This window comes from Salvelinus fontinalis, chromosome 12, assembly GCF_029448725.1.
Source record: "Salvelinus fontinalis isolate EN_2023a chromosome 12, ASM2944872v1, whole genome shotgun sequence".
NCBI classification, from domain to species: Eukaryota; Metazoa; Chordata; class Actinopteri; order Salmoniformes; family Salmonidae; genus Salvelinus; species Salvelinus fontinalis.
In genome coordinates, this window is record NC_074676.1 from 55412574 (window position 1) to 55425442 (window position 12869).

General features: G+C 38.7%; 1 protein-coding gene across 1 annotated transcript in view; it reads right to left on the bottom strand.

Moving 5' to 3' along the window:
* Positions 1-12009, bottom strand: part of LOC129867613 (sodium/potassium-transporting ATPase subunit beta-233-like) — a 35157-nt gene extending 23148 nt beyond the window's left edge. The window contains exons 1-2 of the mRNA XM_055941124.1: positions 11757-12009; positions 2064-2192 (exon numbers count right to left, since the gene is read on the bottom strand). Of these exons, the coding sequence (XP_055797099.1) occupies positions 2064-2192; positions 11757-11850 (223 nt within the window). The 5' untranslated portion in view covers positions 11851-12009. The remainder of the gene's footprint in view (positions 1-2063; positions 2193-11756) is intronic.
* Positions 12010-12869: the final 860 nt, after the last annotated feature.

Here is a 12869-nt window from a genome sequence, read left to right on the forward strand (position 1 = left end):
CTGCCAAAGATGCTTCAACAAAGTACTGAGTAAAGGGTCTAAATATTTATGTAACTAAGATATTTTTGTTATTTTTAATAAATTTGCAAACATTTCCAAAATACTGTTTTTGCTTTGTCATTATGGGGTATTGTGTGTTGGTTGATGAGGGAAAAAACTATAATTTTAGAATAAGTCTGTAACGTAACAAAATGTGAAGGAAAAGTCAAGGGGTCTGAATACTTTCTGAATGCGCTGTATAATTCCTCAATCTCTACCACCTGCAGATCTTATCCCTTCAATTAGCTTCTGATGGAAATCACACTTAACAAAATCACAAAAGGATATTTCATAAAGCAGTATAAAGCATCAAAGTAGTATAAAGTAGTATAAAGTAGTATAATACAGTATAAAGTAGTATAAAGTAGTATAAAGCAGTATAAAGTAGTATAATACAGTATAAAGCAGTATAAAGTAGTATAATACAGTATAAAGTAGTATAAAGTAGTATAATACAGTATAAAGTAGTATAAAGCAGTATAAAGTAGTATAATACAGTATAAAGCAGTATAAAGCAGTATAAAGTAGTATAATACAGTATAAAGCAGTATAAAGCAGTATAAAGCAGTATAAAGTAGTATAAAGTAGTATAATACAGGATAAAGTAGTATAAAGCAACATGAAGCAGTATAAAGTAGTATAATACAGGATAAAGTAGTATAAAGTAGTATAAAGCAGTATAAAGTAGTATAAAGCAGTATAATACAGTATAAAGTAGTATAATACAGTATAAAGCAGTATAAAGCAGTATAAAGTAGTATAAAGCAGTATAAAGTAGTATAGTACAGGATAAAGTGGTATAAAGCAACATGAAGCAGTATAAAGTAGTATAAAGTAGTATAGTACAGGATAAAGTAGTATAAAGTAGTATAAAGTAGTATAAAGCAGTATAGTACAGGATAAAGTAGTATAAAGTAGTATAAAGTAGTATAAAGCAGTATAAAGCAGTATAAAGTAGTATAAAGCAGTATAAAGTAGTATAAAGCAGTATAGTACAGGATAAAGTAGTATAAAGTAGTATAAAGTAGTATAAAGCAGTATAAAGCAGTATAAAGTAGTATAAAGCAGTATAGTACAGGATAAAGTAGTATAAAGTAGTATAAAGCAGTATAAAGCAGTATAAAGTAGTATAAAGTAGTATAAAGCAGTATAGTACAGGATAAAGTAGTATAAAGTAGTATAAAGTAGTATAAAGCAGTATAAAGCAGTATAAAGTAGTATAAAGCAGTATAGTACAGGATAAAGTAGTATAAAGTAGTATAAAGTAGTATAAAGCAGTATAAAGCAGTATAGTACAGGATAAAGTAGTATAAAGTAGTATAAAGTAGTATAAAGTAGTATAAAGTAGTATAAAGTAGTATAGTACAGGATAAAGTAGTATAAAGTAGTATAAAGTAGTATAAAGTAGTATAAAGTAGTATAAAGCAGTATAGTACAGGATAAAGTAGTATAAAGTAGTATAAAGTAGTATAAAGCAGTATAGTACAGGATAAAGTAGTATAATACAGTATAAAGTAGTATAAAGTAGTATAAAGCAGTATAGTACAGGATAAAGTAGTATAAAGTAGTATAAAACAGTATAGTACAGGATAAAGTAGTATAATACAGTATAAAGTAGTATAATACAGTATAAAGCAGTATAAAGTAGTATAAAGTAGTATAATACAGTATAAAGTAGTATAAAGTAGTATAAAGCAGTATAAAGTAGTATAAAGTAGTATAAAGTAGTATAAAGTAGTATAGTACAGGATAAAGTAGTATAAAGCAGTATAGTACAGGATAAAGTAGTATAAAGCAGTATAGTACAGGATAAAGTAGTATAAAGCAGTATAGTACAGGATAAAGTAGTATAAAGCAGTATAAAGTAGTATAAAGTAGTATAAAGCAGGATAAAGTAGTATAAAGCAGTATAGTACAGGATAAAGTAGTATAAAGCAGTATAAAGTAGTATAAAGTAGTATAGTACAGGATAAAGCAGTATAAAGCAACATGAAGCAGTATATGGTGAGTAGAGTAGTCTTTACCTGGTGGGGCGACTCTGTCCTGGTAGGTGGGTTTGTAGTTACTAAGGGTTAGCAGCAGGGCCTGGATGGTCCCGATGAAAATCCCAGCCAAGCATCCATAGAAGATCAGGTAGAACAACAAGATTTTAACTGTGGAGAGAAAGACCGAAGGGATTCGTTACAAATAGACACATGCGACAGATTTAGTAGTAGATATGCATGTCCTGTTTTAGCAGATCTAACACGGTGAGTAGGGTGTCAACGATACTCCTGTATCCCCCATCATTATACCATCATCCAGGCCCCCTTGAACATGTTGCCTGAAATTGATTCTAACTGGAAATTCCAGGAAAACTTCCCTCTCCAGGAAAACCACGTTAGACATTAGTCTGACAGGACGCTGAACGGAAGACCTCTGGGGGGGGTTTAAAGGGCTGAGTAACTCTAGTGACTCTAGGAATGTGCTGAGCGATGCAGGGTGTGGCGTGGCTGGCTAGAATTCAAATCATTTATCAAAATACACACAACAACAACAACAACAACAACAAAAAAGCAAGTTTGAAGTCAAGTTATTTAACCATAGATGTTATTTAAAGGGATATATTGGTGATTGAGATGACTTTAAAGCTAATTCAACGTGTCCTCCGTTGCCACGGCAGCTCAGTAACTAATGGACATGTCTACAAAATCACTTTCAAAATGGCTGAAAAAAACGACCAAATATTTGCTTATCTAAACTAAGCTGATGCTGTCATTATAAGTGCTTATGATCCAATATGAGAAGTCATTAAAGTATTTATTTAATTACAAAGACAGTCTAAATCTTTGTGAGAGGCACAAGAGTGTTAATCTTCCTGGTACTAACTAAATCTCTCTAAGGTTTTACTTTCTCTGGATTGACTGTAAACTTCAGCCTGTTAATCCTCATCTGTTAATGCTACTACACAACATCCCCTACACTACTACACAACATCCCCTACACTACTACACACCATCCCCTACACTACTACACAACATCCCCTACACTACTACACAACATCCCCTCCACTACTACACAACATCCCCTACACTACTACACAACATCCCCTACACTACTACACAACATCCCCTCCACTACTACACAACATCCCCTACACTACTACACAACATCCCCTCCACTACTACACAACATCCCCTACACTACTACACAACATCCCCTACACTACTACACAACATCCCCTCCACTACTACACAACATCCCCTACACTACTACACTACTACACAACATCCCCTACACTACTACACAACATCCCCAACACAACATCCCCTACACTACTACACAACATCCCCTACACTACTACACAACATCCCCTACACTACTACACAACATCCCCTACACTACTACACAACATCCCCTACACTACTACACAACATCCCCTACACTACTACACAACATCCCCTACACTACTACACAACATCCCCTACACTACTACACACCATCCCCTACACTACTACACTACTACACAACATCCCCTCCACTACTACACAACATCCCTTACACTACTACACAACATCCCCTCCACTACTACACAACATCCCCTACACTACTACACAACATCCCCTACACTACTACACAACATCCCCTACACTACTACACAACATCCCCTACACTACTACACAACATCCCCTCCACTACTACACAACATCCCCTACACTACTACACTACTACACAACATCCCCTACACTACTACACAACATCCCCAACACAACATCCCCTACACTACTACACAACATCCCCTACACTACTACACAACATCCCCTACACTACTACACAACATCCCCTACACTACTACACAACATCCCCTACACTACTACACAACATCCCCCTACACTACTACACAACATCCCCTACACTACTACACAACATCCCCCTACACTACTACACAACATCCCCTACACTACTACACAACATCCCCTACACTACTCTACTGTTCTCTACTCTACTGTTCTCTACACCACTCTACTGTTCTCTACTCTACTGTTCTCTACACCACTCTACTGTTCTCTACTCTACTGTTCTCTACTGTTCTCTACTCCACTCTACTGTTCTCTACTCTACTGTTCTCTACTCCACTCTACTGTTCTCTACTCTACTGCTCTCTACTCTACACCACTCTACAGTTCTCTACTCTACTGTTCTATACTCTACTCTACTGTTCTCTACTCTACTGTTCTCTACTCTACTGTTCTCTACTCCACTGTTCTCTACTCTACTCTACTGTTCTCTACACCACTCTACTGTTCTCTACACCACTCTACTGTTCTCTACACCACTCTACTGTTCTCTACTCTACTCTACTGTTCTCTACTCTACTGTTCTCTACTCTACTGTTCTCTACTCTACACCACTCTACTGTTCTCTACTCTACACCACTCTACTGTTCTCTACTCTACTGTTCTCTACTCCACTCTACTGTTCTCTACTCTACTGTTCTCTACTCCACTCTACTGTTCTCTACTCTACACCACTCTACTGTTCTCTACTCTACACCACTCTACTGTTCTCTACTCTACACCACTCTACTGTTCTCTACACCACTCTACTGTTCTCTACTCCACTCTACTGTTCTCTACTCCACTCTACTGTTCTCCACTCTACTTTTCTCTACTCTACACCACTCTACTGTTCTCTACACCACTCTACTGTTCTCTACTCCACTCTACTGTTCTCTACTCCACTCTACTCCACTCTACTCCACTCTACACCACTCTACTCCACTCTACTGTTCTCTACTCCACTCTACTGTTCTCTACTCCACTCTACTGTTCTCTACTCCACTCTACACCACTCTACTGTTCTCTACACCACTCTACTGTTCTCTACTCCACTCTACACCACTCTACTGTTCTCTACTCCACTCTACTGTTCTCTACTCCACTCTACTGTTCTCTACACCACTCTACTGTTCTCTACACCACTCTACTCCACTCTACTGTTCTCTACTCCACTCTACTGTTCTCTACACCACTCTACTGTTCTCTACTGTTCTCTACACCCCTCTACTGTTCCCTACACCACTCTACTGTTCTCTACTCCACTCTACACCACTCTACTGTTCTCTACTCCACTCTACTGTTCTCTACACCACTCTACTGTTCTCTACTCCACTCTACTGTTCTCTACTCCACTCTACTGTTCTCTACTCCACTCTACTGTTCCCTACACCCCTCTACTGTTCCCTACACCCCTCTACTGTTCTCTACACCACTCTACTGTTCTCTACACCACTCTACTGTTCTCTACTCCACTCTACTGTTCTCTACTCCACTCTACTGTTCTCTACTGTTCTCTACTCCACTCTACTGTTCCCTACACCCCTCTACTGTTCTCTACTCCACTCTACTGTTCTCTACACCACTCTACTGTTCTCTACTCCACTCTACTGTTCTCTACTCCACTCTACTGTTCTCTACTCCACTCTACTGTTCCCTACACCCCTCTACTGTTCTCTACACCACTCCATACGCTGTGTGTTGAAATGAATCTCGTCTCCCTCCCATGATGAAATAGTAACGGAGGGCAACAACATCTAACAGGGTGAGTCACTCTGGCTCGTTGTCGACGGTTACCAGTCCCTCTCCTCTATCAGCCTCATTTACAAACATCCCCAACCCCCCCACCCTGCTGCCCTTAACCTTGGGTCATAACAAAACATCCGGTGACTAAACAATCGTCGGGAAACACTTTTACTCGTGTTTGAGCAGAATAAATTCATAGTGCAACAGGGTCTGGGTCGGTGGGTGTGAGAGAGAGAGAGCGACTGATTGACTGGCCGTAACCATGGCAGCGAGCTCTGGGGTGAGAGAGAGATGCAAACCAGTTGCATCGAAGGTGACCGTGGCTGTATTTTCTTCAATAGAGTACCACAGTATGAGTCATAATACCCATAAAACCTAGTGGTCAAACAAGGAAATGGTTCCAATCGTTTTTCCACCATTAATTTTTCCCCATAGGGGATTTTAGAAACCCTTAAAATAAGGGCTGTGTTTCGTGTAGCTTTACCCTGGCGTGATGTTTTGATAACCGTGTAAATCTCTTGGACAAGGTGACTTTTATCAATATATTAGCCTGTATATACCTCCCCCAAAATGAAATGCTAATTACCTGCTAATGTGGCGATCTAAAAGAGACTGCCGAATTTGAATCTCTGGATTAACTATCTAATGTTGTCTAAATGTAGTAGTTAATAAATTGGCAACATTTCTTTACGTTTACTATTCTGTGAACTGTCTTGTGCAAGTTTTAAATTGACACAATACCTGTTAGAAAAGGTGTCTGCTAGAGATGAGGTGCAGGATCAATACCTGTTAGAAAAGGTGTCTGCTAGAGATGAGGTGCAGGATCAATACCTGTTAGAAAAGGTGTCTGCTAGAGATGACGTGCAGGATCAATACCTGTTAGAAAAGGTGTCTGCTAGAGATGAGGTGCAGGATCAATACCTGTTAGAAAAGGTGTCTGCTAGAGATGAGGTGCAGAATCAATACCTGTTAGAAAAGGTGTCTGCTAGAGATGAGGTGCAGGATCAATACCTGTTAGAAAAGGTGTCTGCTAGAGATTACGTGCAGGATCAATACCTGTTAGCAAAGGTGTCTGCTAGAGATGAGGTGCAGGATCAATACCTGTTAGAAAAGGTGTCTGCTAGAGATGAGGTGCAGGATCAATACCTGTTAGAAAAGGTGTCTGCTAGAGATGAGGTGCAGGATCAATACCTGTTAGAAAAGGTGTCTGCTAGAGATGACGTGCAGGATCAATACCTGTTAGCAAAGGTGTCTGCTAGAGATGAGGTGCAGGATCAATACCTGTTAGAAAAGGTGTCTGCTAGAGATGAGGTGCAGGATCAATACCTGTTAGAAAAGGTGTCTGCTAAAGATGAGGTGCAGTATCAATACCTGTTAGAAAAGGTGTCTGCTAGAGATGAGGTGCATGATCAATACCTGTTAGAAAATGTGTCTGCTAGAGATGAGGTGCAGGATCAATACCTGTTAAAAAAGGTGTCTGCTAGAGATGAGGTGCATGATCAATACCTGTTAGAAAAGGTGTCTGCTAGAGATGACGTGCATGATCAATACCTGTTAGCAAAGGTGTCTGCTAGAGATGAGGTGCAGGATCAATACCTGTTAGAAAAGGTGTCTGCTAGAGATGAGGTGCATGATCAATACCTGTTAGAAAAGGTGTCTGCTAGAGATGAGGTGCAGGATCAATACCTGTTAAAAAAGGTGTCTGCTAGAGATGAGGTGCATGATCAATACCTGTTAGAAAAGGTGTCTGCTAGAGATGACGTGCATGATCAATACCTGTTAGCAAAGGTGTCTGCTAGAGATGAGGTGCAGGATCAATACCTGTTAGAAAAGGTGTCTGCTAGAGATGAGGTGCAGGATCAATACCTGTTAGAAAAGGTGTCTGCTAGAGATTACGTGCAGGATAAATACCTGTTAGAAAAGGTGTCTGCTAGAGATGAGGTGCAGGATCAATACCTGTTAGAAAAGGTGTCTGCTAGAGATTACGTGCAGGATAAATACCTGTTAGCAAAGGTGTCTGCTAGAGATGAGGTGCAGGAGCTGGCTGGGATTTGTAGTCTGGCATGATGTCTACTTTGAGGCTAATTAGCATTTTTTTTTTTACTGAGTGTAAATAGAGCCAAATATATTGATAATTCACCTTGTCAGTGAGAGATTTACACGGTTATCAAAACGTCACGCCAGGGTAAAGCTCCACAAAACACAGCCCTTATTTAAAGTTTCTAAAATCTCCTATGGGACAAGTTGATGGTGAAAAAAAAACGATTGGAACCATTTCCCTGTTTGACCGCTAGGTTTTATGGGTATTATGACACCTCCACTGTGGGGCTCTATTAACGGAGGCTCAATGGTTAAAACATTTTTTCTTTTTATAAATGCTGAAAATAAGGTCTGTGGAAAACAGGTTTATGAGTTCTGATGCGTTTTCTATTGGATCATCTATCAGCTAACCTCAATTTTTTTTTTAAAGAATTGATGTAATCCAAACAAGCACATAAAAGCTTCATAATACATAAAGGTCATGTTTTTACTGCCTGATAGACCAACTCAGTGGCCTTGTGGTTAAAGTGTCCTGAAGATTGGAAAGTTATGAATTCAATCTCTGGTCGGGTCATACCAAAGACTCTAAAAATGGGACCTGATGTGTAGGCCCTGAGATAGACTAGTGTCCTGTTCAGGGGTAAGGCCCTGTGATAGACTAGTGTCCTGTCCTGTCCAGGGTTAAGGCCCTGTGATAGACTAGTGTCCTGTCCTGTCCAGGGGTGGTACATGTACATCAAGCTGCCTCACGCTACACAAAACAGGAGATAGTTAAGTAAGTAGGCTCATCAAACTGACTGATATTATCTCATAGATTAAACTGACTGATATTATCTCATAGATTAAACTGACTGATATTATCTCATAGATTAAACTGACTGATATTATCTCATAGATTAAACTGACTGATATTATCTCATAGATTAAACTGACTGATATTATCTCATAGATTAAACTGACTGATATTATCTCATAGATTAAACTGACTGATATTATCTCAGATTAAACTGACTGATATTATCTCAGATTAAACTGACTGATATTATCTCATAGATTAAACTGACTGATATTATCTCATAGATTAAACTGACTGATATTATCTCAGATTAAACTGACTGATATTATCTCAGATTAAACTGACTGATATTATCTCATAGATTAAACTGACTGATATTATCTCATAGATTAAACTGACTGATATTATCTCATAGATTAAACTGACTGATATTATCTCATAGATTAAACTGACTGATATTATCTCAGATTAAACTGACTGATATTATCTCATAGATTAAACTGACTGATATTATCTCATAGATTAAACTGACTGATATTATCTCAGATTAAACTGACTGATATTATCTCAGATTAAACTGATTGATATTATCTCAGATTAAACTGATTGATATTATCTCATAGATTAAACTGACTGATATTATCTCATAGAACAAAACGTATAAGATCTCCGAAACCTGTTAACCTCAGACCGTGTAATCCAAAACACCTCCAAAAGCTGCATTCATTTCCCCCGTAGGGTTTGAGCAACGAGCCATCGGGACTACAAACTGGCGAGCCCTATAGGCCCGTTCCAAAGTCCAATTCATTTATTTGTCTCTCAAATCCGTGTTTTTCTTAGCTACGACCCGGGAGAATAGCTAAATTCAGACCGCTATCGTTTTCTCGCTCTCTTGTGATAAAGAGCCATCGGACCACTGAGTGAATGTGATCAAATTGGCCAATAGGAGACTTGTTGAATGTCTTCCAGTCCTTGTGATAACCTCTCTCTCTCTCTCAGCTCGGTCTATCCCCCCCCCCCCCCCCCCCAGAGCAGCAGGGTAGACAGACAGGCAGGCAGGCATAGCTTCGTGTTGTGAATGGGCAACTCAGGCACGTTCTCACATTTCTCAAGGCAAGCAGCACAGAGATTGCTGAGATTATCATAATTGTCCTATTTCGTGCAATAGCACCGTATACGCTTATATATATATATATATATAATATTTTATATAGTAGTGTATGGGTAGCCGTAAGTATAAGGGTTATTACACCGTCATTGGGATACAAGTGTCACTAAATGAAGCCCTGAATCAATGTAGCCTACAGTAGTCGCTAATTCCTACCATTTTTGATGATGACCAATTGTGATTTGATGCGAAAATGAGATGGTGCTGCGCAGCCCGCCAATTGGAAGGATTATCCTGAGCAATACCCGCTGCAGCCTGGTCTCAGAGCTTTTTGTATTATTCTGTACGTAAATCTGAGAAACTCCGTTTCCTGTGATTATTTTACACTATGTATTAATTTGTGGATGTCTATCACCCATTTCGTATGATATGTTACGAACTACAATTTGTATTATATGTTACGAATTCTAGCTAGGCTAGGGTTTCTGAGTTAGCATGTTAGCTAACACTTAACTCTTTAACCTAAATAGCTTAAATGCTAAAGTTGTCTGTGATGAGATTCGAACTCGCAACCTTTGGGTTGCTAGATGATGGCGTTATACAGCCACATCGACTTTCGTTTTTTTGCCTCAAGTAACCAGCTGTCTTATGTAGCCATATCAAACATGTCATACTATTTTTAATGTCCCGGATTTACGTTTACTATGTGTTGACAGTCTATGAGACCAGGCTGCAACAACCACATCGATGTGACGCGATATGTAGGCTACGCAAACAAAGGCTACACGCCAGAAACCTTGGCACTTTTCAAAACGTAGCAAGCTACTTTCATTGAGCTTCTGAATTGTATAAATTAATTCAGAGAACAGCAAACTGTTTCGAGAGATAAACCAACACTTATCAGTGAACAGGCGCTCTTTGCGTTACCAAAATAGTCCGGCAGCAGGAAACAAATGGCAACCGTTGACGATTGCCTTGTAACTGTGTCCCCAACTAGAGCCGTACAATCTGTCTTTATTTCTGCTCGTATTGTGAAAGCCTACCGTAACAATCGCCATACCCATGTGAACTCGAGGAATTGATTTAAGCAACAAATTGTTTCCAGTAGCTGCTAAAAGAAACAAAGTTGTCTGTGGGGGAGGGGTGGCCCTAGAGAAACCGAGCATGTGAGTCGTGACATGCTCTTTCTATGTAGAAAAAGCGCCTAGATTAAAAAAACGAAATGTTGCCAATGGATAACCTATTGCAACAAGTCTCCCACTCGAATACCGAGCAAAAAAAATGTAAAGATAACGTCTGTGTTACAGTTGTTGCTAGCTCACAAGTTGAACAAGAAAGTGTCTCATTGGTAAATCAATGCACATTGTTGGCTTCATTCTACATGACATTCTCTCGGTCCAAAACAATGACATCAGTTTCAGGCGAAAAGGCCCGATCACCTTGACTGCTAACCTTGAACCCGGATTCCTTTAAAAAAAACGAACTGTATTGGGATAAAACAGCTAATTACCGAGGTAATGGGTGTCCCCCCCTGTCATTTGGCACATTATTTTGTTCAGAGAAAGAAATCAATTCATATTTACCAACTCTTTATCAATTTTCTCCAATCTAGGCTAACTATGTGACAGCAGAAACAAGCATGCCATTTTGGCAAGACAAGCACATGCTAGTTGCAATCCAACACTCCCGATTGCCACCATATAATGTCAATTATGTCCTTCAAAATGACCTCTTTGGCAAAGGACACTGACTCTAGCTTTCGCTGTACATGATCGACCCGGGTTAAACGAATAATAACGGATAGGAACATTATTAACGTTCACTTGATCTAAAAGTCTGAATATATTTCAACTGCCTTTTAGACAGTACTAAATTTCATTACATTTATTTTAATCGTAGTCCATCAATAGGTTATACGGTTATTTTACAGATTTAGTTGTTTATAAATGACGTTTAATTCATTTGATGCGTTTCTCCTGTAATTTTTCCATTGAAAAGTGAATTTTTGCTCCACAGCATGCTGTGTCCAATCAAACAGGTGCTGTATTTCTCAATCAGGAAATACAGAACGAGTCCGGAACTCTCTGTGCCGTTACATTATTCCGAGAATCCACGGAAACAACTGGGCTACAACTCGTATCATTCTTATCCTCGAGTTAATTTCCAGAAAAGCGTCGATTAAAAGTCGTTTATTACGGATTTATGTACTTACACCAACTGCCACCAGTGCGTCCTAAAAATTCCTTCCTTTCCGAATTCCACAGAAAGCTCTTCCATCCACCGTCTCCATCTTTATTTGCCGACATCTTTTTTTGCCTTTTAATTTCCCTTTTCAATTAATATTATCTAATGGGTTTAGGTACCCGGTTCCTGTACTGTCCCCCGGTACAGAATAGTAAAGGACAGTTTCGTACCCGGCTCTCCTATTGTACAGCACACAATTTATCTCTTATGGGAACCGACTCCGCCCGCAAACTCTGGTAATAAGTTACCTCCAAAGAGGGGGGGGCTAACTCTGGCAAATCACAAGCAGTCATCCTTCTGCGTAACAATCAAGGGGGGAACTGCTATGATCACTGCTCCGTGAAGCAAGGCAGCCCCAGGCGGTTCAAAACGAAATGGTGGAACTAAAATGGTAGAATTTTAAAACCGAAATAGAATACAAATTCTATGGTGATGTCATAAACTCCGCAACATTATATTACCATTCTTGGAGTTCTATTATCACATCGCATGTTTAAAAGTAATTATATTTCTCAGGAGTTAACTTTGTACTTTAGTACATTTGATTATAATTCTTGCTAAATATCACATCCATAAAAGTTGTTGTTTAAGGGAGAGAAAAAAAATCTTATTCCAAATGTTTTTTTTTAAATAATGACTTTTCCAAATTGCTCTGTGAGAATAAGACAGTATTGAAATCAATTTATACTCTTAAGCTTTTAAAATGTCGTTGAATGTAAAAACTCTGTGTTTCTGTTTTTGTGTTTATCTGTTTGTGATGTTTTGTGTTACATTTTTTAAGAAGGATGTATAGATTTTTGTAACACATTTGAATGCGTATCCTTCAAAATGTGTGGAATTTCAATAATAAAAATAATTGTACTTTGGTACCTCGTTCTTGGTTCATTCAGAGCTGTTCATAAAGAATGTATTTAAAGACACAACCCCTACCCTTATGATTGAATAACATAAGAGAGAAAAATAACTGTAACGTGTAATAATATGCTAACTAATAAGCTAATTTCACTTTGTGGAAAGTTGGTTTTTCCTGATCAGGAAATACTCTGGGCCCTATGGAGTTATTCCTGGTCAGGTCACATGG